Source organism: Gambusia affinis, linkage group LG23, assembly GCF_019740435.1.
Source record: "Gambusia affinis linkage group LG23, SWU_Gaff_1.0, whole genome shotgun sequence".
NCBI classification, from domain to species: domain Eukaryota; kingdom Metazoa; phylum Chordata; class Actinopteri; order Cyprinodontiformes; family Poeciliidae; genus Gambusia; species Gambusia affinis.
Genome location: NC_057890.1, coordinates 12,560,459 through 12,586,251, shown reverse-complemented (window position 1 = coordinate 12,586,251; position 25,793 = coordinate 12,560,459). Strand labels below are relative to the sequence as shown.

The 25,793-nt window shown below is 39.5% G+C and overlaps 1 protein-coding gene across 1 annotated transcript in view; it reads right to left on the bottom strand.

Moving 5' to 3' along the window:
- The window catches only part of snd1 (staphylococcal nuclease and tudor domain containing 1), a 172,654-nt gene that overhangs the window by 14,872 nt on the left and 131,989 nt on the right, over positions 1 to 25,793 (bottom strand). Inside the window, exons 18-22 of the mRNA XM_044107651.1 lie at positions 23,055 to 23,196; positions 9,018 to 9,141; positions 7,120 to 7,189; positions 4,220 to 4,333; positions 307 to 510 (exon numbers count right to left, since the gene is read on the bottom strand). Of these exons, the coding sequence (XP_043963586.1) occupies positions 307 to 510; positions 4,220 to 4,333; positions 7,120 to 7,189; positions 9,018 to 9,141; positions 23,055 to 23,196 (654 nt within the window). The remainder of the gene's footprint in view (positions 1 to 306; positions 511 to 4,219; positions 4,334 to 7,119; positions 7,190 to 9,017; positions 9,142 to 23,054; positions 23,197 to 25,793) is intronic.

The window sequence follows — 25,793 nt, the reverse complement described above, 5'->3', positions numbered from 1 at the left end:
CTTTGACGTGTTTAACTGCCCCGCTATATTACAAACTGCAGCAGCTGTTAAAGAGATGTCGGTCATGGCACTCTCTCGCTCAATACCATTCTGACTGCAAGGACTTTGGTGTCCATCAATATTTCACACCCAAACAAGAAACAGAAAAGGCACTTAAAATAATACACATAAAAGAGCCAACATCAGCACAAATGTTGAAATATCAATCCGTGCAGCGTATTGCTCCCTGCCTGTGGACTGCTCTTCTCAGTCAAGCAGCTACACCAACAGAAGAAATCTCTGAGACCATTTTAACACTCCACTCACCATTTTCTGCAGGTGCTTCTCCTTGCGGACGTCCACCATGACCAAGCCCTCTTTGACCAAGCCCAGGCCCACGTCATCCTTGGTGTCCCCAAACTGTATTGTGACGTGTGGGCAGGTGGCCCCTGAGTATTCCACGTTCAGCAGGCATTGGGTGTTGTGGATGTCCCGCACCACACAGTCCACCACATCAGCACGGGCGTCCTCCTGGAGAAGGCAGGGGGATAATTGGTACACTGAAGCAGCTGAGACAAGGTTTGTTTTCAATGGGCAACAATTTTTCGGATGCAAATTCTTTGTTCATTTTGAAGGCTATAAAACTTGAGTGTGAATTTACAGCAGATATTTCAACACATGTCTGGACAAAAAGCTAAGTGGATAGATGAACGATGGCTGGATTGACGGTCGGTTAAAACACAGATGAAAATAGATAAAAACACCATGGTTAAGGGAATAAAGTGTGCAAATACAATTATGTTCCCATAGTTAATCTGACCTGGAAAGTGCTCAAAAGAAAATCTATAATTTTCTAGACTGCAAGGGAAAACACTGGGATGTCAAATAATAACTTTGGTTAAAAAGAGGGAAAAAACAAATACAGTTAATTACAATAGCGCTAGCCTGTTAAGAACCCTGTGGCTGCTGATGTTAATTCAGTATACTGAAGCGTGGCGAACACGGACTGAACGGCTTTTTTCACTTCCTCAGCTACTATCACTAAAACTACAGGCCAAACTACAGCACAGAAAATTGACGTCATTGATCACAAGTTTCTCCTTCTGTTCTCCGATTGAAAATCTACTGTAGGCAATCCAAGCAAAGAGGAGAAAACCCAGACTGCGCACATTTTATTTTTGCACAGGAAGTCAACGGCCAGGCCACACTGGTGCAGGACATCTTTCAAAGCTGTCCTCTCCTCCCTTGAACTTTTCAACTCTTAAAATCCAGCAATTAAATGAACATATGGAGAAGCCGATATTGACACAGCTGCAACAAAATCTTGACCTTATGTCCTTCAGCAGACGGGGTGAAAAGGAAACTAAAAGAGTTGGCATTGACACCTTCAAAAGAAAGAAGATAGCATAAAAAGAAAAAAAACAACAACAGCCCGTCTCCCCTTCCAAACAAAAAACAGAAAAAGAAAAAAAATATCAGCTCCTGGCCATTAACCATCCCTTCCCTACACCATCTATCTCTTCGCTACCCTTCTTTCTCGCCCTGGTCTTGTCTCCATGGTAACCCCCTTCCAGCTAGCCACCCTTGGGCATCTGCGCGTCTGGTGTAAGTGTGAGTGAGCGAGTGTGGGCAGGGAGGCTTATTCGAGGAACAAAACTAGAAGGGCCTTTTTTGTCCCCTTGTCTCCCCCCTGGTCAACTTGTCACAGTCGCCGTGGGGACGCTCGGGGCGAGGGGGAGACGACTGCTGATGAAGAATGGAGTAATGCTTATCAAAAGACAATAGAAAATTCATAAGGCCCTTTCAATGTCTTCATCTTTCACGCTACGCGTTGAAAGAGCAGTTTGATATAGGGACGTGTGTAGATGAGAAGACTTAAAAATATTTTTTAAACAGTTCACCCTCCACAGATACAGACTTCACAAGATCTTAAACCATTTTCTTTTTTGCAAATTTTTAAACTATAAAAACAGATGTTAATAACTAGTCATTTACAACAGATATTTCTATAATCACAAGGAAAAAAATACAAGTGGAACAAATAGATAAGCAGCCGAAACATGACAGGATCAGGGGCACGAGAACTACAACTCTTGGAAATACTTATCCAAATTTAAAAAGTAGGATCTCCGATTTATATAAATGCCTTAGAATCTGTCGCAAACCATTTGTAGGTCAGCCGTAAGTCAAACTGTCAGGGCTGCATTTCATCTTGACATAGGTAGGCTTTTAAAATAAAGTTTTGGCATCGAACTTCTCTTGAATGTGCCTGAAAAGTATTATGGAAATTACTGTCATAAACTGTTCCCTACTTCACAAAATAACTGCAAAGATGTGAGGTGTCGGATGTGTTTGTCGACCTTCACTTCTTGATTTTAGCTTAAAAAGTCATTTCTTGTTGCCAGTGGATTTTGCCATGACTGTGATGGGAAAATTGGAAATGGTAATGCAGTATAAGTGAAAGGAGCTTATAAATTAATGAGCTGCCTTTTCTTTTGACTGTTTTAAAAATGTAATCTCCAATTAGCTCAAAAAGACAGAAACAATATTAGAGGAGCCATGTGAATGGAATAACAACCTTTAAAAGGTAAAAACACAATCTAAAAATATGATATTTTTTGCTCCAAAGCTGTAGTTGCTACAGCGAGGTGTCATGGATGAGACATTCATGATGCCTCCTGCTTTGATACAAGTCACCAGGACACATCTCAGGTAAAACATAAAATCTAACCCCCCCCCTTTAAAACAGAAGAACAGTAGGAGTTTGTCACGGCTGACACTTTTTGAAAATACTGTCACTTTACAGAGTATCTGATGAGAAACAACAGGATGCAAGCAGTGGGATTTCATCCAAATGGCAGACTTTTAGTCTTGGAGAAGAACTTTTCAGAGAGAGACTAAGATGCCAATTATGACTTGTGAAGACAGATGTGTTGTGCAGGGGCATCAGGTGGTGGGCTACGGGAGGAAAGCAGCAACCTTTCCCACAAAGCTTCTGTACCAGCGCGGCATCATGCTGTCAGTGTGTCAGACAGCAACCAGAAGAAACGGAAATCTGAGACAAAATGGAAAGTTGAGACGCAGGAGCAACGGAAAGTCGACTGAGCAGAAGAGGTGTAAGGCGTGTGTCAGGCTGAAAGGTGTGCTAAAGGTTTTTAATGTTTGTGTATGGGAGCTTTAACATGGAGGTGAACCCTGTGTCCCACGGGTTGCTCCAACAGATGGGCTACTTCATTACTGACTCATGAGAGGTAGCAGCACAGACCTCAGGCCGCCTGCTTTTCATTTGTCATTTTTAGGAAGAAAGTGGAGGAAATTTGGGGAAAAAGAATGGCATTTTCAAATCTAATCAACTGTTCATATTTATATATATATATATATATATATATATATAAAAGCAAACAAACAAATCAGCTTGCATTCATCAAAAGCAGACTTTAACTCAATAAGCACAGATAAACTATAGCAACATAGCCAAACAAACAAATCCTGCAACTCGATGAATCCCGGGATCATATTTAAAGTGGTTCGCATCTTATGAAGCCTATGTGACACAGAAATCTTCTAAAAGCAAATCACACGCAGCAGAATAAATCCAGGATTTAAGTCGGCACCAACAAGGCCTACAGCTAAAGTAAACCAGCTTTGGCTTGATTTGTATGCAGTCGGCTTAAGATGCTGCCAACGAGCCGACCCCCTGACACACATGCACACATTCGTGCCTGTGGTCACTGAAGGTTGAGTAAACATGATTATTGCTGCAGAAAACAGTGGAAGGTGCTCAACCATGTACGCACTCCAGTGCATCAAGTAGATATGATCTCTGCATAGAAACATAACAGTTCAGGCTGCTGAATAATTGAAGGGAATGTTATCAAATTTGTTTAAAAAGAACACAGATGGTAAGTTTTTTTTCTTCTTCTTCATTTTCTTTAATCTTTGGGCAAACATAAAAAACCAGTGACTTTGCGTTTGTCATTGCTCTCTTTTGCTTCCGTTACATCTATTATCCGAAGGCGGGCATCGTTTTCACAAGACCGCCTGGAATGGAAAGTCAGCCTTGTCTATCAGCTCCAGACTTATCACACGGTGTGATTTGTGAAACTCAAACACTTTTCATGTTGTGCCAGGAAAGTCAAACTTTCAAAAGTTGGCAGAAAGGGGGACAGAAGAAGCCGATAACTCGGCTAATTTCGGAGCTCGTGGCTGCAGAGACATGTCTGCTCATCTGTGCACTTACGTCCTGTGGGACCTGGATGAAGGCGAAGGTGTACTCCGTGGCCTGTGCTGGCAGGGTCCTGGTGCTGAAGGCGGGAGGCATGGCAGCCAGACGGGTGCTCGACACAACTTCTCTCTGAGGAAGGACACAGGAAGGACATTTGAAAGCCGGCACACAGCAGCTTTCATGCATGTGATGTTAACGACATCTTGTGATATTAAAACGCCACAATATTTCTTGTCTTGACAGTGTCTGGGAGCGATATTCAGTTGCTGATGCCATGAATTTATTATCAGTCCTAAATATAAAGTTGAGTGCCTTAAGCTGTATCTACCTACTTGTGTTTGAGACTTATTTTCAAATGAGAAAATTTGTACTCCTTAGTTTCTCTGTACTAAAATACTTCCTGGTGGACATTATCTGGATACATTAGTCTGTATATACCATTTTTAAATTGGTTTGACAAGTAACAGAATGAATGATAAAAGAGGAATAATTTGCAAAAACTACATCAGACTAACTGCTAGTGCTGCTAATAATGGTACATTGAGTATCATTGAATTTTACTGACACCAAAAGAGCCCCACAATGCAATGTGACATGAGACTAGAAATCTGTAAATATGGAGGGAAGTGTTAATTGTATGAATCTGGGTTTCAGCAGTTTTGACTACAGTATAAATATTTGATTTTTACTTATTGCTTATTGCACTCTTAACAGTACCAGTATAAATGGAAAAAAACGGAAAAAAAAAGTGTGAGACATCTTCTTTCGGTTGATAAAATGCTTCACACTCTTGTAAGTAAACCATGTAATCATTTTACAGCTGTTGATACACCTGTGAAAGTGCAAGCTCTGTATGCGTTTCAGCTTAGCTAAAGTAAAGATGAAGACGGCCCAAGATGTAAGATGTAATAATCCCATACGTCGTGCTGTACCGGGTGAATAGCATGAAAAGTCTGAATTGGTTGACTCACTCGGAGTGGTATGTTTACTTGCCTCAGCAAGACACTTATGTAAAGAAGCAGATTTATTTCACCATCAGAAACTTGCAGCAAAACATGTTTTGAATGTATAAAGTAGGAATGCTGTGTATGAATGCACAAATTAAATTAATTTGATCTGAATATGTCAATTTTCTCTTGATTGGTAAGTCCAATATTGAATAGTCTAATTTTTTTCCCCCCACTTCATTAAATGCATCCAAAGTCACCACATTTTTGGTCTACAAATGGATTGACATGAAAAATGTTCCTTAAATTTAATTTCCTGCATAAATTGCGCTAATTTTAGAACCCATCACTTTTTCTTTTTGTTGTCTTTTAATAAGTAATAAACAAAGGCTGATTATTGCATTTGTTTTACCTACGCAATCTAGATAATAAGCCTAGAGTCGTTTTCGAGATACAAAGCTACAAATGAATAATATTTACTATACGTTTATAACACAAAATCTATAAAACATGTAAAAGCTCTGTTCAGTCGCTGACCCATAAAGGCTTTAGCGTGTTGGGAAGTCAGATAAATACAGCCGTGAGAACTCAAGAGGTAATTTAACGACCCTCTCATATCTTATGTTCATAGAACTGTTCAGTCTAGACAGAAAATACCTCTCAGATTCATAATGACACAATGTTAAGATTTATCAGCATGATATGAGACTTTGATTACACTTTGAATGTAGGCTTTAAACCTGAAAATGACAAAAGTGCTCCGCTGTGTTTGCTAATGATCACGTAATAATTCAGGTAGTGCCATGTACCTGAGAGAGGTGGCAATATTGTAAGCTAACAGCTCGTGACACAAGGTCACGAATTCAAGGTCGGCCTGACTCAACCTGAAATGACGCAAAACTACTACAAATGAGAGGCTGCAGAAATCAGTTCGTGTTTTTTTTTTTTTTGTGTGTGTGTGTACCAGGTCAGCCTCAGAGAACAACACTTTCAGCAACATGCCAGGATGCATTGCATCTGCCAGCCAAACCGTGGTCTGTCCCCCCTGCTCTGAGGTCAGTCGCACACTGTGCCGCTCCACTGCATCATGGGAAAACTCCCGCAGGGCGGGGGCTGGCTGCATGAGCCACTCGGTGATGATGCAAGCATGAGCACGCACGTGGGCAGAGACAACTATACTGTCTTCGTCATCGACGAGTAAAATTAAAAATACCCAGGGAAAGGCAGGAACCAATTCATTCAGAAGAAAACCAGGGTTTCTGGTTTAATAGTTGTTATTTTTCAGACATTTTAGTGCAAAACTAAAAAAAAAAAAGAAAAAAAGAAAAGTGACTGGATGCAAGAAATCACTTTTTTAATCTGTGATGCTTTTGTTTAAAAATGCTTTGAAATTTAAGGCATATAAAATACATATTTAATGTTAAATTTTGCAATAACTTTCTGATACTTGTTACAACTGCAGACATGACTCTTTTTGTCATCAAGATATTCCATAAGTTTTAGAACCAGACTTTGTGACTGAAACTTTACACATCCTGATACTTTGATGGTTAAAATTTTAAGTCTAGAGGCCAAGAAATAGCAGTTAACCAATTTAAAAACCTCAAAACATTTTGGTGTATCAAGCCACCATAAATGATAAAAACTAGAATAAAATCTACACTTACTTTCTGACCAAGTGAAGATTCTGTTCTGAACTTTTGAGTTTCAATAATAAAATACCAGAAAAAAAAAAGCAAGCAAACAAGCTGGCATTTTGTTTCTCATATAAATTTCAGCTAAAAGGGCACATAGAGACTTCTTAGAACATAAAAAAAACCTTGGAATATAAAAATCCCCACAAAGATTTGAAGAAAGAAATTCCTATGTGGATGTTCTTCAATTCTAAAGATCAGCACTTTGCCTTAATGAGAACACTTTCCCGCCACGCACGTACACGATCAGATTTATTGCTACAAAGTTACTCACGTTGCCATAGTCGATGTAGAAGACGTGAACCTTTGCCGGTGACTCAACTTTCTCCACTCTGGCTCTGTACCTGCAGCAGCAGAAGAATAATTGGGGGGAAAGAAGGATAGAGAGAAAAGGGGAAAGGGTGGGGGGGAGAGAATAGAGAGTAGGAAAAGAGAGATGAAGACAGAGGGCACAAGAGGAAAAGGAGATGAGTAAATGATTTTGTGCTTATTTCCCTAGGGAGAAGGTGTTGGAGGATCTGTCTGTTGTGATCGGGGTAGAGGAGCGGGATAGGATGAAGAGGCTGGGGTTGTGCGGGTTGGTGGGGGGGACAGAGGAGATCTATCAGGACATAGGCAGGCGGTGGAAATTGCATGGAGGCCTCTTTGCAATAAAAGGCAGAAATTTAAACCTGTTTCTTTTTGCCTCGTAGAAAATGACATTAGCGCATTAGTGTTAATCATAGAGACCCTGGAGGTTTTTCATTGTGATCCTTTATTTTCTGGCACATTTGAAAAGCTCGATATCCACGCAAATAAAAAGTTAAAGCAGCGACAATCAGACGGTAACAATTAAATTACAAAACCACCTTCCTGAATAATAGCTACATATAGAAAGAAGCTACAATATGAAACTTATGCATGACATCACCTCACCTGGACATGACTCAGAATCTTGAGTAAGAAAAAAATGACAGCACTAAAGACAAATTGGCTGCAAAGCAGGCAGAGCTGAAAAAAATAATTATGTTTATGTGGGTGAAGAGAGAATAATGAAGTAAAAAACTGCAGTAATAAGAAGTTTGAGAAAAAGGAAGCGACTGATGAACAGAGGTTTTATTCTTTTCCGTTCATGTTTCTGGGAGGACTTGCATGGTAAAAATTTTTAATTACTCCCCTAAAGAAACAAGTCTCCATGGAGAATGAACCGAACAGTTCTCTGATACAAAGAATGAACAATGCAAACATAATTAGCTTGCTGAATAATAAAGGGCTGCCAGAAAGACACAAATCAAGATATTTTTCCCGCCGTTTAAGAGGCGGACGTTTCTTCTCTCCCCTCTCCGATGTGGAGATACAGACTCCGTGTTTCCTGTTCAAAATGTCCCCCAACTTGTACTGGTGACATATGAAGTAGATTAACTTGTGTTTTGCCCTAAAAAGCAGAACAGAAAAATGGAGAGCAACACCAGCGTTGGTTTTTAATTAGTTGCATGATCTTTTCTTTCCTTACCCTCACCTCCTTGACTTCTATCCATCTCCCATGACCATCTGTGAACTTTAAACACTCAAAGAGACGAGGAGAAGAGATTTTGTATGTTACTGCTTGGAAACCGCTGCTTTGTAGGAGCTAATCAAAACACTGTCGGTGACTGCTGTGGATGTGCCACATGCTGAAAGCAAAATCCTTTGAATATAAAGTTGCTCAATCACCAAAGGAAATCAAAATGGATATAAATAAATAAATAAATCCCTTTGGTTAGAAGTGCTGCTTTACAGGGAAATTTTTAACTCTGGCTATTTATGTGGCTGTTTTCCTGACACCACTGATACACACTCACAGTACAAGTATTTCCCTGTTAGATGTCAAACTGATTAAGGAAGTCCTCTGTTCAGAAGTGTGCTGGAACACTGTGATCCACAGAAATCCTACCACTCAAATTTAAGGGAGGAAAAAGGTCAAATGAGTGGTTATAAGGAGCAGGTTCTGCTTGGACAATCCGGTTCCCCAGCAGGACAACTTCACATCTGATCTAACTTAAAATGGGATGGAACTCACTTACTCAGCATTTTTTAAATGGCAGACATTCAGCTCTGTGTGAGTCTGACGCCTTCAGTAAGAAGGACAACCAAGATTGCAGGGTGCAAGGTTAAAAATTTGCAAAGTGTTTGAAGACAGAAATGCACACATACCATTCACCATCAGCGAACTTGGCTAGGCAGTAGTCTCCTCTCCGTGCCGAGTAAGACCCTTCAACGGGAGGATGGGCAGCGATCTCCGCTCTCATGGTTTCCATCAGACTCTCCAACTGGCCTCCTGATGGAATGAGAGGAAACTAAATTACAGTGTTGAGGTACAGCATTATCATATCTCAAACCTATTCTAGATTCATCTTTGATGCAGATTGATTGCTTCTCTATTACCCTCAAACAATATAAATTGACAGTATAGGAAGGCCACGCATGGACTGCGTCTGATTTTCTTTCCTTTTATCTTTTTGGCAAAGTGTTATTGCTAAAGAAGGTAAATACTTGGTTTTATTTGTGAGAAGAAAATAATCTGACAGTTACTTTTTATTTCACCCTAAGTGTGTACTATAAAGCTGTTCTAACACAGCTGTCCAGAGAACAACACAGCAAAGTTGAAGCAATTTAAATAATTTGGTGTGCATTTGTTATATCACGCTGCTGCAAATGGCATCAAAATATAACCAAATTGCTTTATTTCAAAAGGCAGCTGTGCAAGAAGAGAGAGATGCAATTTTTTTTTATTTTATTTAAAAATAATTTAGCTCTTATAGTGTAAAGCACGAACAACCAGGTCAAAAGCAATCTTATCACCTCTAGATACTGACACCAAAATTACTATTAGAAATACTTAGTAGCTTTTGTTGCTGCTAAGCCCATTAACACTATGCAGCTTATTCTGGTTTGACCCTGGTGGTGAAGTAGAGCTTTGAGTTAAGCCAGCTCTCACAGTGGGCCTTTATGGCCCATCAAGCCATTATATCATGAGCCGTAGACCCATTATAGTGGATTCAAGGTGAGAGCGTGGCTGTCGATACGCAGGGAGACGGAGGAATCAGAGAGTAAGCCACAGCTTCATGGGGAACCAATGACTGTGGTAAGTGGCTGCCTGATTTGCAACCATCAGCGCGAATTGGGACGCTGATTGTGAACGCAGAGAACGTGCATCTTGACGAGAGCTACTTTTCAGCTGTTTGAGAAATGCTCGCGGTGTGTTTGTGTTTTTAGAGACGGCGTGCTCATCCCTGTTGGCAAGTGTTTGCCATTGACTCTGTGTTTTGGTGTGGAGCGGTATAGAAGTGTATGGAAGCAATTACAGCAGCTAGTTTATTAAAGTGGCCAATAGGAATTTCCATGGTGATATTTTTAGAGGACATTTTCACAAATCAACTACTTGGAGGTGGGAGGGGTCTGCAGGCAGGAAGGCTAATTTAATGTGCATCTGATCCTCTTTACTCAGACATTTGGATGATAGTAAACCCAAGCAAGACTAATGTTGTGTTTATGCCAGCATCTCACTTGAGGCATTAAAATTAAAAGAAGCTTCATTTCCAACACTTTACATGTTAACAGCGAGGAGCTTTTTGCAGAAACATTAAATAAACGCAGCCGGGGTAGTTCTGCTGATGATGCATGTTACTACCAAATAAACAGCTTGCAGGCAGACACCTTTCTATTTCTGTACAGCAGCTCCTGCTTGTCATTAGCACCTAATATTATTTATGCTGCTGGAGAACAAGAAAATATGAATAATGATGCTGTTTTCCCACAGTTATCTATGCTGAGACAGGCAGACAGCTGCCAACCAATAGCTCAGGAGACATTCATTTGCATGTCAAACTTGGAGGGGAAAAAAAGGAAGGAAAGCAAAGGGATTTACTGAGAAGTGAAGTGGGAGGAGAAAACTGGGGGCTCGGGTTGATTTTGCATAGTGAGAGCAGAGGTGTCCAAATATCTCCCTGAACAGCCGCTGTGGAGCTGGTAGCTGACGAATGCAGACAAATAAAAGCACCCTGGTAGTTTTTCTTCAAAGTGTTCTAACATATGAGCATTGCATCCCTGAGACATAAACATGTTTTAGGTTCTCCTGGTATAAATAAACTTGCCATGATTTTTGAAGATTGATAGAAATTGCATTTCAGGATGGTTTAATGCATGCAAGACGAGCCTGAATGTGAACCTTCTAATTTTAGAAGCAGTTATGATTGGAGGCAATTTCAAAGCAGACAAATATTGACATAGAAACTAAATTCTGCAACCAGCTAAAAAGTCAAGTTTTCAGGAGCAAAATTTGATGAAAATGTTTTGCTCTCGCAGGGGGATTAATTATTAAGGAATTGGTTTGGAGGAGGGGATGGGGAGCCTGTAGAGCTGAACCCAACACTCTTAAATACTGTTTGATCAGTTTGGAAATGTTGTTTGTGCCAGAATAAAGATTACAACCACATTGGTGTACTTGAGAAATTCTGGTTATCCACAGCAGTGAGTAACCAAGCTGTTGACTGGCATAAAGCGGGAGACGGGGGCATCACCATTTAAGGCAAAATAAACAAAAATGATACAATTTATTGCTAAAAAGCTTTATTATAAAATGTGTGATTTATTTCCTAAGTTGAAACTGGACTGAGATTGGAGCTTTTTTAAATAATCCTGAAAATAAAAAGATAAAATGTCCTATGATATGGTTAAGAACATGGGGATAAAATGAAAATAGGTCAGAATGAAATTAAGAGCTGGGTATGAATGCAAGAAGAGGCAAACTGGTTGGAGCCATTCTTGCATCACACACTTGAATTTTCACAGCCAGGTTGATTGTTCAATCCCTCAGGTTCATGTGAATTTCACTTCTTACATAAAATATGAGGGTTTGTAAAATAATTCTGATAAAGGTGTGTGTCAAACAGAAAAGTTATTTTTTACATATATTTTTATTATTTTGTAGCTTATCCTTTTACATATGTCTAAGTATTACCATTGCTCAGCATTAGAAGTTGTCAAAAAGTTAAACCAATCTTTAGAAATCCTAGACAATGACATGAAATAAATTTGTCAAAGTTCTCAAGCTTTCAAAAGGCATGTCAAAAAGATTTAAAAAAAGCAGGAGAACCAGGTAATCCAGCTGTCATTGCTGCAACAAAAACCAACAAACATCACATGCTGCAGGAGAGCACAGCAGGACAATGAACCAACTGAAATGACTTGAGCTAACTTTTTTTTGTAAGCACAGTGCCCCTGTTAAATCCTGAAAAAGCAACAGTTAGGAAGTAGGAAGTACAGCAAGAACACACTGTATTACAGAGGCTGAATCCTATTCAACGCTGGCAGCAGGACAATCAAATATCTGCTTGCAGAAGGGGTAAACCGTGTCAAACGTTAGTGCTCATTTTGTGTTGAAGCAAGAGCCAAAGCGATGATCCAAAAAGCAGCCAAACCAATGACTGTGCCTGATGCTCGCCAAATTTTTTTAATCCTCATCTCTTTATCCCTCTGCCCCCCCCCCCCCCTCCCTCATTCTGTAATTTGTTTATACATGATAATGGCTGCAGCTGTTTATAAATCATATATAATTACATTCCGAATGCCGAGCGCAAAGTGAAGGACCGATTAGGCTTTAAAAGAACAGAAATAATAGAGAATGCAAGAGAGGGAGAGAAGACAGGGAGGGGAGCGGTGGTGACGGTTTTACAGTTTGCTTGTGATCATATTCGATTATCTTGCGCCACGCGGTGTGGAAGCGGAGACGGAGGGGTGGGAAGACAAAAAGCCAATGAAAACAGTGGCTCAAGTGCCCTTTCAGCAGGCATCCCCAAGGCTCTGGTGAATTCTATTAAGCTGTTTACAAAAGCCATTAAAACTCAGAAGGATAAATAATCACAGTATGACAGACGCACAGGCTGAGGCCGAGAGAGTGACTGCTTGTAAAAGCAGTCCAATCTCAAAATTTCAACATGTACAGCAAATTATGAGCCTAATTGCTGTCGATCTGGAAAAACAAAACCCGTCTTTGGAAGTAGGTATTTAAGGGGATCAGGAAACAAACAAGAAAATCAACGCATTTTTGTAATGTCAAAGATCATGGAATTCAGTGTTTATTGGTATTTTATTACTATCTGATAAGGGTTTTGATTAATTCTGAAGGAGAGAGTAAAACACTGCAGTGGTTTCACAGTGTTTTACAAAAAGAAAATCATGCTATGCATTTGTACTCAACCCATAAAGTCAACACTGAAGAACCACCCTTCACTGCCTAGCGGTGAACCTCCAGTGTTTAACAATCTCTAACAAGTTTCTACAACCATTGTCCTGAATTTAGCGCCATCAATCTTCCCATCAACTGTAACTCCCAAATGAAGAAAACCATATCAAAGCTTGAAACCACCACACCAATGTTCCATCAGGATGATGTGTAGTGTTTGTTTTCCACAACACATTTGTACATTTGGAATGAAGTCCAATTTTGTTCTCATCTAACAAGTCTATAAGATAAAAACTCAAGAAAACACATTGAAGTTTGTGGCTGTAAAGTGACAAAATAGTCAAAAGTACCATGGGCATGAATATTTCTGTAAGGCAGTGTCATTTATTAGGAAATGCCTGAGGAAAGAGTGATAGAGTTGTTGCTCTAAAAAGAGACCCTTGAGGACTGACTGCTGTTACTCTAAATGAGTAACAGCTCATGATGAGTTGTCCATCATTTAACAACTCAAACACACCCAGAACACACAACTGCTTGAGGTCTGCCAAACACAGTTGAGCGTTATATCCAGTAAGGCTAGTCAAAGGAGAACCAGCACTCATCTGGGGAATGCTGAGTAGAGAGCTAAGATAGGAGAAAGTTCCCCCTCTCTCTTTACTGACGGATGTTTTATGAAATGTAAGTTTTTGTCACCATAAAAAAACCAAATGATCCTAATGCTCGACACATACAGCTTCGCTCCCTCTAGAGCGGGATATGAGATTGCATTTCATCTGAAACCCCCCACTACAACCAATTACCCTCCTCCGTTCTTTTCTTGCCAACAGTCTGGAGTCTTTTACAGCAAATTACTGTTTCTGTCTCTGAAAAATGTAAACAAAGAAGGCATCTAGTGGTCTCTCTTGTTTCAGTCTCTCCACCTTCTTTTTCTGCCACCTGTAAAGCCTAACTGCTGAAGCTAATAGTCTGATTTTATTGTCCAATGGACTTATTTAAAGGTCCAGAAATACCATTGGGATAGATTTGTATTCTCCAAATTGGTTCAAATGTGCACACATTTGAACCAATTTCAAAGAGAACCCTTTTTGAACCTAAAAAGAGGCACACCACAGTGAAAAATCCCACTCAGTCATTTCAATTTAGGTAACGCTTCCAAATTCTGAAATTAGCGTGAATCAAGCTTGCTGGAGCAGTGAAGAATGGGTGATGCTCATTTTCCACCTAAAATCAAAAGCATCCTGGCTCAGACCGACAGCTGAGCTGACCTTTTAGAAGCTAACTTGCGTATCCGATTATCTGCATGCTATGAGAGAGGAGAGATCATCCAGGAAGAGTCTGACCTCTAACCACCCCATCCTCTACATCGAGAAGAATCTAGGGAAGAAGAATGGCAGCATGAGCTGTCGAGTTTCTACAGCTAGAGTTCACTTGCAGAACAGAAAATTGACTAGGTATTGCTTAGAAATGCACCATCTGTATATAAGGTCTTGTTGTCAATTGTGGATGTCAGAGCAGAAACAAAGCGACAAAGTTAAAGGAATTGTCATAGACACACATAGGGAAGTGTACAGAAAAATCTGAAGCATTGAAAGCCTCATCGGGAACAGTGGAGTCCATCATCTGTAACCAGAAGAAACACTGAATCCCCAGAACTCTTCTTTGAATTGAAAATATGTCTTATGGAATCTTCTTCCAATTCAAGACCCCATGAGAAATAAACAGTAATGTAAAGCCCAACTTTCTCTGGAGTTTTGCTCAAACCTGCAAAGAGAGAGCTCACACTCCAGAGTATAGACAACAGAAGCTCAGCTGAGCAGGTTAGAAATGTAAATACTTCTGCATAAATGTGACATTTTGTGGGGATGCCCGACTCTGAACCATCACAAGAAGTCACATTCTAACTGTAGCCCAAAGAGCAGCTTGTTCTGCCTTTTTAGAGGTTCAGACTGGTTTTGCAGTGCATATACTTATCACAGTAGACAGGCAGACAGTTTTGCAGAAGGGATAATAAGAAATTCACCCAAGGGCAGACCACACAAACACAAGAACTTCCTGTCTGAATGAAGCACAATTTTCCAATCAGCTGATTAAACATGCCTGTCCGAGTAACCAACGCGCAAGAGAGAGACGAGAACTTTTATCTACAGTACTCCTCCAACAGGCCTCCATGGCAGAATGAACAAACAGAAGGCAAAATAGATTGGGGGAAAAAAGCCCAAATATATGGGTCTTTACTCCAAGCTTGTAGCACTGAACTCTGAAGACTTTGAAGTGAAGAAAGTTTGTCTTTTTCACAAAAACTAACATCAAATATGTAACGTGAAATGCTATGAGTAAATGCATGTACCAGCTTGGCTGCTTTTATTTAGTAGTTATTCAATCAAGTGGGACCTATAAAGTTCAAAACCCAATTTAACAAACATGGGACTTTAAGAGGAGAACAGACCGATGGACTCAACGTAAAGACTTCTAATTAGCAGTTCTCATCCATTTTGTCAGCCTGCTAAGGTACTGAAACAGAGCACTTGATTCTTTCTTCATGGCATTAATTCTAATTACATCCAATGTAAAATTTAAATTAATATGGTTTTACAGCTGTAGCATGAACATAATTATATACACCCTACGATAACAGTATTGCAATTAAAACCATTCGCCTTTAATTTGATGCGACCATTAAACTGTTCACCATAATCATTACAACAATAGTCACATTTAGGCTTTTCTGTCACTCCTTTTGTCTTTAGCCACAAAGAGGAGTTAATTTTTCCACTGTACAATTGGTTCCTTTATTATATTGGCGTAATTAGACTATTCAACTCTTAAGATTTACAAAAAAAGAGAAAAAGACAAAAATAGACAAAAACCTTTCTGAAAGGCTTACAACACAAGATGAATGATATCTACCTCTGGCTTGATGCCCACTGTAACAGAAATATGTGAACCAAAATAATTTTTATTAATTGCTTTAAAAAAAAGAGAGAGAAAAAGGCAGGAATTTTTACAGCCTTATGCAAAGCTTTTCTAACTATTCATCCATCTCCTTTATTAAGCTTTCTGCTGCAAAGTAATAATCACTTTGCTACATTGACATGACATCCAATTAGGGGGGCAATTCATCTTTATCAAGATAATATGTGGTACTAATTTGAAAGTAATCTTTGTTAAATAAACACCACAAATAAGGTGCGAGGACAAGTATTATCAACAACATCAAAACCATGTAAAACAAATTAAAAAGTCAAAGAAAAAACTAAAATTTCAGGCGACTAGAAAGGGAGCCGTGATCTGGCCGTGCTGCTCTATCAGTAGCTGGGTCCAGCATCATTAGGTGAATAACAGCTGCTGTGTGTAAAAGGTAGAAGTGTGAATAATGTGGACGGAGTGGCACCTGGTTGGAAGGGGAACGACTCCACTCATTACAAGTCTGTATTGGTGCCAGGGAACAAGCTCTAGACAGCATGTTCAGCCAGCCGCACTGCAGCTGAGGTTTGGTGAGAGCGAGAAGTGTGTGTGTGTGTTTGCTGGTGAGGGTCAGGCCCAGCAATTCAGGACCATGGAGGTGACAACAACGTGAGGTCTGAAGCAGGTGGGGTAGGGATCTGTGTGCGTGTATGTGTGTGGTGGGCAAAAATCAGTGAGCAACCTAAAGGAATGCTGCCCAGAAATGTAATCACCACATGAGCACAGCTGATTAAGAAAAAATTAAAAAGTGTATTGGTGCTGAGTAAGCACCACATACCACAAATTAGTCAGTCTGGTATTTTGGAAGCCCAAGCTCAAAGTTCGGCTGTAACCCCGCTGAACCTCTGAATCAAGAAGTGATGTGTAGCGATGCCTCTGAAAGGACACCGCATGTCAGCACTCACCTGTCACTCAAAGAGCTTATACTTTTAATGATATATTACCGAGTCTCAACTCTGCTGGACAGAGACTATTTTAGGAGCCAGTCTCAACAGACCAGTTTTAGTCACCTCAACTTTAGCACTTATTTAGATCATGAGCCAGGCATGAAAATTGAAATAAGATCCTAATTTACTCCTGAAAAACAGACTGACAGAAGAATATGGTGTCTAATATTTACCTCTTGAGCTTGCAATCACTCTTATCTAATTTGGACTATTTATTGAACCACTTAAGATTGAATGAACTGGTTGGTAAAACAATATTTAAAACTGCATTGTCCTAAGAGTGATGGGTGTTGCTCCACATCATTTAACTTGAGACACTTTCTAAGATAAATTGGCCTTTCTTGAAAGCCAAAAAAAAAGTATTGTTCTTTTACAGCCAGATTAGCAGAAGTGTGCAGAAACAAGTGGGAGATGTTATTGTACACTCCATACAGCCAGTCACTCCAAAAGATTAAGGATAAATTGGAAAAGAGGCACGGTGGAAAGTCACAAAACTTCAGTCCATTTTGAGTCTGGAAAAATTTATTTCCCACCCAACATTATTCCACTAATATAGTAATTACTGTACAGTTAACACAGAAAATGAATCTTCATTATGTTGAAGTACTGCTGGTTAAAAAAGAAATATAACAAGAAGTGTTAGAAACATAAAGAAGGAGCATCTTCCTTGCTTAGAAAATGAAAGCAAGTCACAGCCCAGTTCAAAGTGACCAGGATGAAAGATCTCCTCTTCCAAGTCTGAGGCTATTTTTGTTAATCGGTCAGCTTCCTGTGGGTCAACAATATGTCTCTGCTTCAAGCAGAAGAGTTAAAGCATCTTTTGCTCTTGCTTACATGTGGCGGTATTAAGGACCGGGAGCTTCCAATTTGGCTAGGAAAATGATGTCCTATACTATTGAAAGGTGGATTATGACTACATATCTGATCAATTTGATCTGAAAGTTTCAAGGATGCTTGAAAGTTTTCAGGATACATCCCACTAAAAGACACTCAAGAGTAAACCCTGATCTCACCAGAGAGACTACATATCCCTTCTCATCTGGGAAAGTGTCACCGAAATGAGGGACATTCAGATTTACCTCCTTGACCCATTACTTCGTCAAACAGATCGGAGTTTTGTCTGCAGTCAAATAAATGTATAGTCTGTATCCCACGGGAAACAAGAACTTAATACGACATCCCTGAAGTGTATAAACAAGCAATTCTAGCTGCTGCAATTCTGGATTCTACCCAGAAAGACTCCAAACCAGCATTTGGATAGTTTTTTTTACAAAGCCTCCTTCCAGCAGAGTAATATACAACCAGCTCTACATAGTTCAGAATCGTCTCCCTTCATGTGTCTTGAGTGGCCTTTTGTCTCAGAGTGTCTAAGGTTGCACAGATCTGTGCCGGCTCCCTTCTGACAGTAATTACATATAGCCTCCAGAGAGAAAACGGCACACAGAAGGAAAACAGGGGGATCAGAAAGAGCCCCACTGAAGCAAAGGGGTGGATTGAGGAGTTGCAGTGAGGTAGAGGGGGGTTAGAAAACATTAAATGACTGCTTAACAAGATGAAATCCTAAAATAAACAGGATTACAGATCAATTTCCTAAATCTTCTGGGAAAATCCATTCCTAATGTGGAAGCAATCAGTTATCAACCAAGTGTAAATATATTCATATGTGAAATAGGGGGAGGGGAACGATAATTAAATGCAAATGATTAAAATGGGAAAAGGGTCAATCCTGTAGCAGATACAGGACTCATGAGGGAAAATGACGCTGCAAGCTGCATTTCTGACTACATTTTAATAGCTCAGAAAAAGAAACTACTTTAGAGACCCATGCATGAACTTTAACATCTAGAAAGCTGTGAAGGCTTTTCAGCAGCCACTCATCTCTACAGACCACAATAAATAAATAAATACACCCAACTTTATTACACAGACACAACTCCCTCAGGGTTAATGGTTTGGAAACTGGCTCTAAATATTAATGGCGATGTTCCTTTTTCTCCTTCCTCATCTTCTCTGTTCTACTTAAACAAGTGTACGACCAACTGAAATTGATGTTTTCTGCTGTGATACTCATTTTTACTTGTGCACTGTGAAGCCTCAGACATGTTAAACAGATATAATTTTAAGGAATTTTTTGTTCCCTTTTGTTTGTACTTCCTTGCTCTTCTGAATGATTCTCAATTCATTTTATTGCATTCTCTTCCAAATTTTTCTTTGCATCAGTCTGATTTCTGGAAGATTTGATCTCATACTCATTATAGTTCTATGATGCCTAAATGTGTGTTATTTAGGCAAAAATGAAAAAAAAAAAGAGAGAAAAGTTTACCGTGACTTTCAGCAGGTAACAAGAAGGCCAAATGAAGTGGAGCGTAGTAATTCTGTTCTATTGTTTTGAACTTTCACCTAGAGTCATGGAATGCGATTTGGAAAGGCCAACAGCTTTTCACAATTTCCACGGACTGGGCACAAAAAATGCTGTTTTATTAATGCTGAACATGCTACCATAAGATGCTAAAATGGCTTAAATAAACAGTACAACTGTTTAGCTCTGAGAATAACCAACCATTGATAACACAAACAATTGAAAGTGAGATTTTAAATCATCTTAAAAACACTTGAATGATGAAATTGATAAATACATCCATAGTGGCTAAAAATCAAAGCAGGCAGGTCAAACATTAACAAAAATTTTAATCAAAAACTTGTTCCAAATTTCTAAAGTGGTGCATTTCCTATTCGGTACTTTCAGCGCTTTTTTAAAATTATTTTTACACATACTTAACTATCAGGTACCAAAAGGAGCTTTTAGCCACCAGCCATGCCTGAAATTACGCATTGTGTGACTGCTTTAACGATCAACAATTCATGGCAATTTTCTATAATAAAGCAATAATTATATATTCTTAAAAAAACAAAGGCTTTTGGGAGTATAATTATCGAACAGCAGTGGGTCCTTCAGTTAATTTGGTTTTATCAGGATTTATCACAACCACAGTTAATGGAAACATAAACAAGCTAAATTCTTAAGGAAAACAAATTCAATACAGAGCATTTTTAACTTGGTTATGTTAAAAAGTGTACGTGTAAATAAACACTTTTTCACAAAAGGTTGTGAAATTGTTTATTTATAGGAATCAAACTGAAGGAGACTGGAAGAAAATAAAGGGTGGATTTTATATCAGGATAATCTTACCCCAATATGAAATCGGGTAAAACTTTAATCAAAGTCTTCAGGATAGCATTGCATTAATGTACTAATAAAGTATCTTCCAAAAACAAAATGTATGAATGACTGGCTGCTGGTTAACACGATATAACCAAAATATTTTACACATGGTTAGATTCACTTAACAGAGTCAAATGAAGCCATTCGAAATGGATCAGATCATTAACATGGGCGCACATGAGGAAGGCACTTGTGTATTTCCTTTTAAGATGACCTATTGTCATCTGCTGTAAACACTAAAGTACTCTGCTTCACACCAGATCTGTGTGTGTAAACTTGCTCACTAAGAAATGTTGTGGGGTGAGGGTGGAGGCATGCAATATTTTAAAGCACTCAGCTCGTGTGATTTTATAGCCTCTAACACTTTGATGTTCAACTCAAGAAGCCCAGATGACTTAATGCAGCTCTGAGTGCACACCTGCAGAAATGAAAGGAACTGTGAAGCAGGGGAGGAGGTGGAGAAAGTGGAGGAGACGGAGGAGGGGGCCCAAGCAACCCAACAGGAGAGGGAAGTAGAGGGGCAGAGGACCGGTCAGGGTTTACTCCCCTGCTGAGAATACAATTTTTTTGTTTTTTTTGTTTTATGAAACCACCCTATAAGCTGCTTGTTTGAAGAACACAAGCCAATTAAATGAAAAAAATAAATATATAAGAAGCCACCAGCACTGCTGGATCATCTAAAATAAAGGCTTTTTATGAGAAAAGATTGAATAACTCATAGCTCTCCTGTCAAAATACACTGAGAGCAGCAATATGAAAAAATGCTGTTTGTGTACAATTTTACATGGTGGGAAAAGTTGTGTACACGCCGTTTCATGCTCTTCCTTAATGTCCAAGATATTTAGAGAACTTGAAAAACAAGATGATGAACTATTCAGCATTTAGTTCCCCTAAAGGCCACACAGGTCGCTAGTGGCATTAACCCAAACTTCAGGTTTGGATATGTAAAGTCAAATTTCTGGCCCTTTGCTGCAATGTGATTATGAACCATAAAAGCCCAGACAAAAATCAGAGCATCAATCCCGACTGACTGAGGCAGCAGCACCTTAGCCAGAGGCAGCGCTACGGTTTTGATTTGAATTTGTAGCCCACGGCAAGAGAAGGAATAACATTATATTTCCACATATTTCAAGGAACCTGGAGATTTTAGGGCATAGAGATGAAACATAGAGAGAGCTGCAAACTGCAAGGTTTATATATGCTTGTTTCTGATCAAATTAGATACTGTGAGTTATATTCTTTGAGTTAAAATATTGTTAATTGAAGGTAAATTTATCAATTATGATGGGGGAGGCAAATGACAAAAAAAAAAAAAAAGGACAATTTTGATTTCATGGCCTTTGAACATCTACAGCAGTGGAGACAGATGAAGGGGCAGGAGTGACAGGAAGGCCTCTGAATTCTGGGCTGTTCCCATGACCTGGCAGAGGGAGACAATTTCTATGAATAGTTCAGATCTGTTCCATTATGCGGGGGGCCCCATATGTTGAAAGTAGTTTTTATTGAATCTACTTATTACATGTGAAATTGAGCACAAACTAACTTAGAATGGACACATTTTGAATCAAAAGAACCTAATTAGTCCTTTTTTGCTTCAGCAAACTCTCTAGATGCTTCTGGTATTGCCTGCAAGGATATTTATGCTGTTATTTAATGACTCTTGGAACACTCACAAAAAAAAATAAAAAATTAAAACTGTACCAAAACATAAGCTTGGCCTGCCTTTAGATATTCTTGATCAAAGTATTAGGCATTCAAAGCAGCATGAACGCATGCACAACAAATTGGCAATTAATGTGAAAGTTAACCAGTTTCCTTTATTTCTTCTGTGGTTTTCATTTTCAAGCGACTCAAAGCAAAGTGGACGCATCATGATGTAATAATTGTCAAGCTCAAAACGTGAGACGGTATACTCCGAGACACAACTTAAGAGTTTTGTGCCATTTTTTTTATTCCAAAATCTGAATAGCTCGGAATTGTCTTCTTTTTCCAAATAGAATAAAAGTTGACATTTACTGCAATGAATCATTCAAAAATAGGGAGACAACACCCTTTCTATTTCTGCACATGATATCAGTCCCATCGAGAATGACGGTTCAAATACCCTGGTGGAAAATTAAGTAATTTTTGCACCAAGTAGGTTTTCAAGTGCTTATTGAGTTGAACAACTTCTGGAAGATTAAATGCTTGGAATCAAGTTGGACCCCAATTGTTAGCTCCTGCAGCCATCGCTCTTCATTACTACAACCATTTATTAGTAGAAACAAGAGGGAGGTTCAGTTATTGGATCTCCACTAGTGAGAAAAATGTTGGAGGTAAGAGATGCAGTCAACGTCTTTGCGACAGAATTAATTCTCATTAATGAAATCAGTGTGGAGGTAAAAAACCAGAGCAGAAAGTTAAAGAACCCTGGTCTTCACTTTTCTACAGAGACACTGATTGTTTCAATACAAGCAGCCACTGCAGTATGAAGATAAGCTAAAATGTACAAATGAATATTTTACATAATTAAAATCAGTCAGCCTCCTGGTGCTTCCTCTATTTTATATAAGTTTTGAGCCACGATGTAACAGTACAGTTCTTCTCAAAAGTATTTCTAACCTTTCCCATTGTGTCTTGTTACAACCAGAAAATGTAATGCAGTTCATTAGGATTATATGACAAGTCAAAGTAGTGAATAACTGCGAAACTGAAGAGAAGTAAGAAATAATATTTATTAGAAAGAAAAAACTTAAATATTATACTTTTCCTTTCCTTACCCACTACTTATTTTGACTTGTTTCAGATCTAACAGCAAGCAAGGTTTGTGGTTGCAGTGCGACACGACATGGACATGCATATTAAACGTATTAAAACGGAGAAAGTGTCTGTACCTGTCTCCACATCCTGGGCGTAGAAGTGCAAGGTGTCTGTGATTTCAGTCACATATACGGGTCTGTAGTTGGCCACACGCTCCTTCTCCTCAGAGACGTGCACAACCTCCTCCACAGGCTTCTCCTCGTAGTTGGCCCAGATCTAAGAACACAGAGAAAAAAAAAAAAAGTTACAGCTCAGTTATTCCAAAATCTGACTTACAGTTCATGCATAGTTCAATAAACCTGAAAATGCTTTGTGATGCAAATACGAATAAATATCTCGCTTGATTTCAGGCAGGTATGATGAGGTTAACTTCAACATCATCAACTTGATGATAATGTCACAAGCCGGATAAAAGACACAACCACAGTTTCTTTCACAAGCACAGCAGTTCAAGTTTGTGTGTGTAAGCAGGTTGGATCCCTTCTATGCTGCATCAAGGTTAGTTCTCCCTCACCTCCCTTGGAAAAACAGAGGGCAGGCGGCTCATTAGGGAGAACAGCTTTGCCTTGGGCCACAAATCAAACTGCGTGGACATCAGTAGGTGTGTGCGTGAGTGTGTTCGCAGAGTGCAAGGGATGCAGTGCACTGAGTGGGTGGTTATTAACACAGAATGTTACGTGTTTGTGTACAACTTCAATAGAGCAATGGTGTTAAGCATGTATTCAAGCACAAGATGGTGAGGATGAAAGGAAACTAATAAACTCCCCGTGGAGGAATCTTTGGAAGATGAGGTGCACCAAAGCAGGAAGTTCTAAAGTCGAGAAGTGCAGTGGCGCTTTGGGCTTAAACTTTCTGTGAGGCTGTTTATCTACTGGCAATTTAGAAAGGATTTTATTTTAAAAAGGTCAGATGAAAAAAAAAAGCACAGGAATATCTGGTTGGTCATTTGATTAGCTGTTTGTGTTTTTTCCCTGTCTGCCAAGAGCTACAACATTTATTTTTCTTAATTTGCTGCTGCATCTGACTGCTAATTTGTGTTTATATGCAGATAATTGAGCAGGATTTATAGGAAAAAAAGATTCTAACCTTAAAAAGACAGTTCTCTATCAACCTTCAATGTCAGAATGAGGAAATTCATATATAGAACTTGAGTTCATCTAGAAAAAAAATGCTTAAAAATTCAAAAAGAAGCAGAAATAAAAAATGGAGAAAAGAAGGTTGACAGAAAATAAACAAGTTGAAATTTCAGGGATTGAGGGCAAGCAAGGTTAATGAAGAGCAAAAACGCAGCCACGCTTCACAAAGCCCAAGATCAAGCAGGATTTTTGCCTCAGCACCAGGCAGGTGTGTGCAATATTAGCATAGCAAACATATGCGGCCGAATGCACACATTACAAGCACGCTGACGAACCCTGGAATCCACCGCGTCCCGTAATAAACATGCTTCCCACATTCTGAGGGAGCTGACATGACTCGGCTTTTAATCAAACCTGCAGCACCAATTAGGGATGACAAAGATTAGGTGTCACCATTCATTACCCCGGTGGGCATCACTGCAACACTTTTACCGCGGTAGCAAATGTTGGAAATCTGGGTAGGACATGATGTCCAATCGCAAGGGTGTGTCGGTCTCAAGGGGGCGAAAAATTATTAGTTTATATATATAAAAAAAAGGCTGACAAAACTAATTTCCACTAATTTTGTTTTTAAAGTTCTTGTCAAAGAATGGAAGACAAAAAGCTCTTTTTAAAGTATTGCCCATTGGACCATAGCCTATAAACAAAAACATCAACCTTTTTTCCAGCTCCCAGGTGTTGCGAACAGCTTCACTAGTTTGCATTCTTCTGTCTGCAGTAAAACATTTGTGGGGAGAGAAAGACAAACACCCCACAGCTGCTGCTGCTTTCTTTGTTGCGCCTTTATGAAAGAGCATAAAGCGCTGTGCATTCAATTCATTAATTGTGTCTAACGCTGCCAAAATGCTGGTGATTAGAGTGATTACAAAAGAATAAAAACTTGCTTTGCATCCTGCCTGAATGCACCATTAGAGACGCTATAGTCCAAGTCGTTTTATAAAAAAACGCAAACTCATGCACTCGCGGCGCCCAGGGCTGATGACCTTCCGTGAGCAGCCAACCGTCCTGTTTGTTCCACTTGAATGCAGGTATGCGACGCGGCAACTACAGCCGCAGACGAGAGCCACCAACCTGCCAGAAGTGATGTGAGAGAGGGGGGAAGAAATGCACCTAAATGGGTCTAACCAACAGGCAATTAAGCTGGAGTTGAAGGGAGAACAAGTCCTAATGATGGAGACCAGGATGACCTTCATGGCAGCTGTAGAATGAAGAACAAATTTACCCCCGAGAGAGTGACAAGTTAATCTGGGAGGGTAATGTGATGATGGGGGAGAAGGTTGCTTATATAGTCAATGATGGCAATCAGAATCGCATAATAAAAGATAAAATGTTCAAGCATGTTTGATAGAGTTTGGATGCTGCCAACTTGAAATTATGACTTTGTTTCTTGGCTTTTGTGTCTCCCCTTCGGCAAATGTGTTTGGTTCTGTTTGTTCTCTCCGGCCCCTCTTGTGTGCTACCAACAATGAATTTATGACTGATGTTTTCATAAAGAGGGATGAAATGAAGGAAAGAAAGCACAAGATGAAAGAAAGATAGAAAAGAGAGAGGAGAGAAGAAAAACCAAGGAAAAAAGTAAGGCGACAGGGAGGAGGGAAAGAGAAATGACAAAAGGAAGAAAGGAAGGATAGAAGAATAGTTTGAAGTTAGGAAGGTAATGAGAGAAGACAGTAAGAA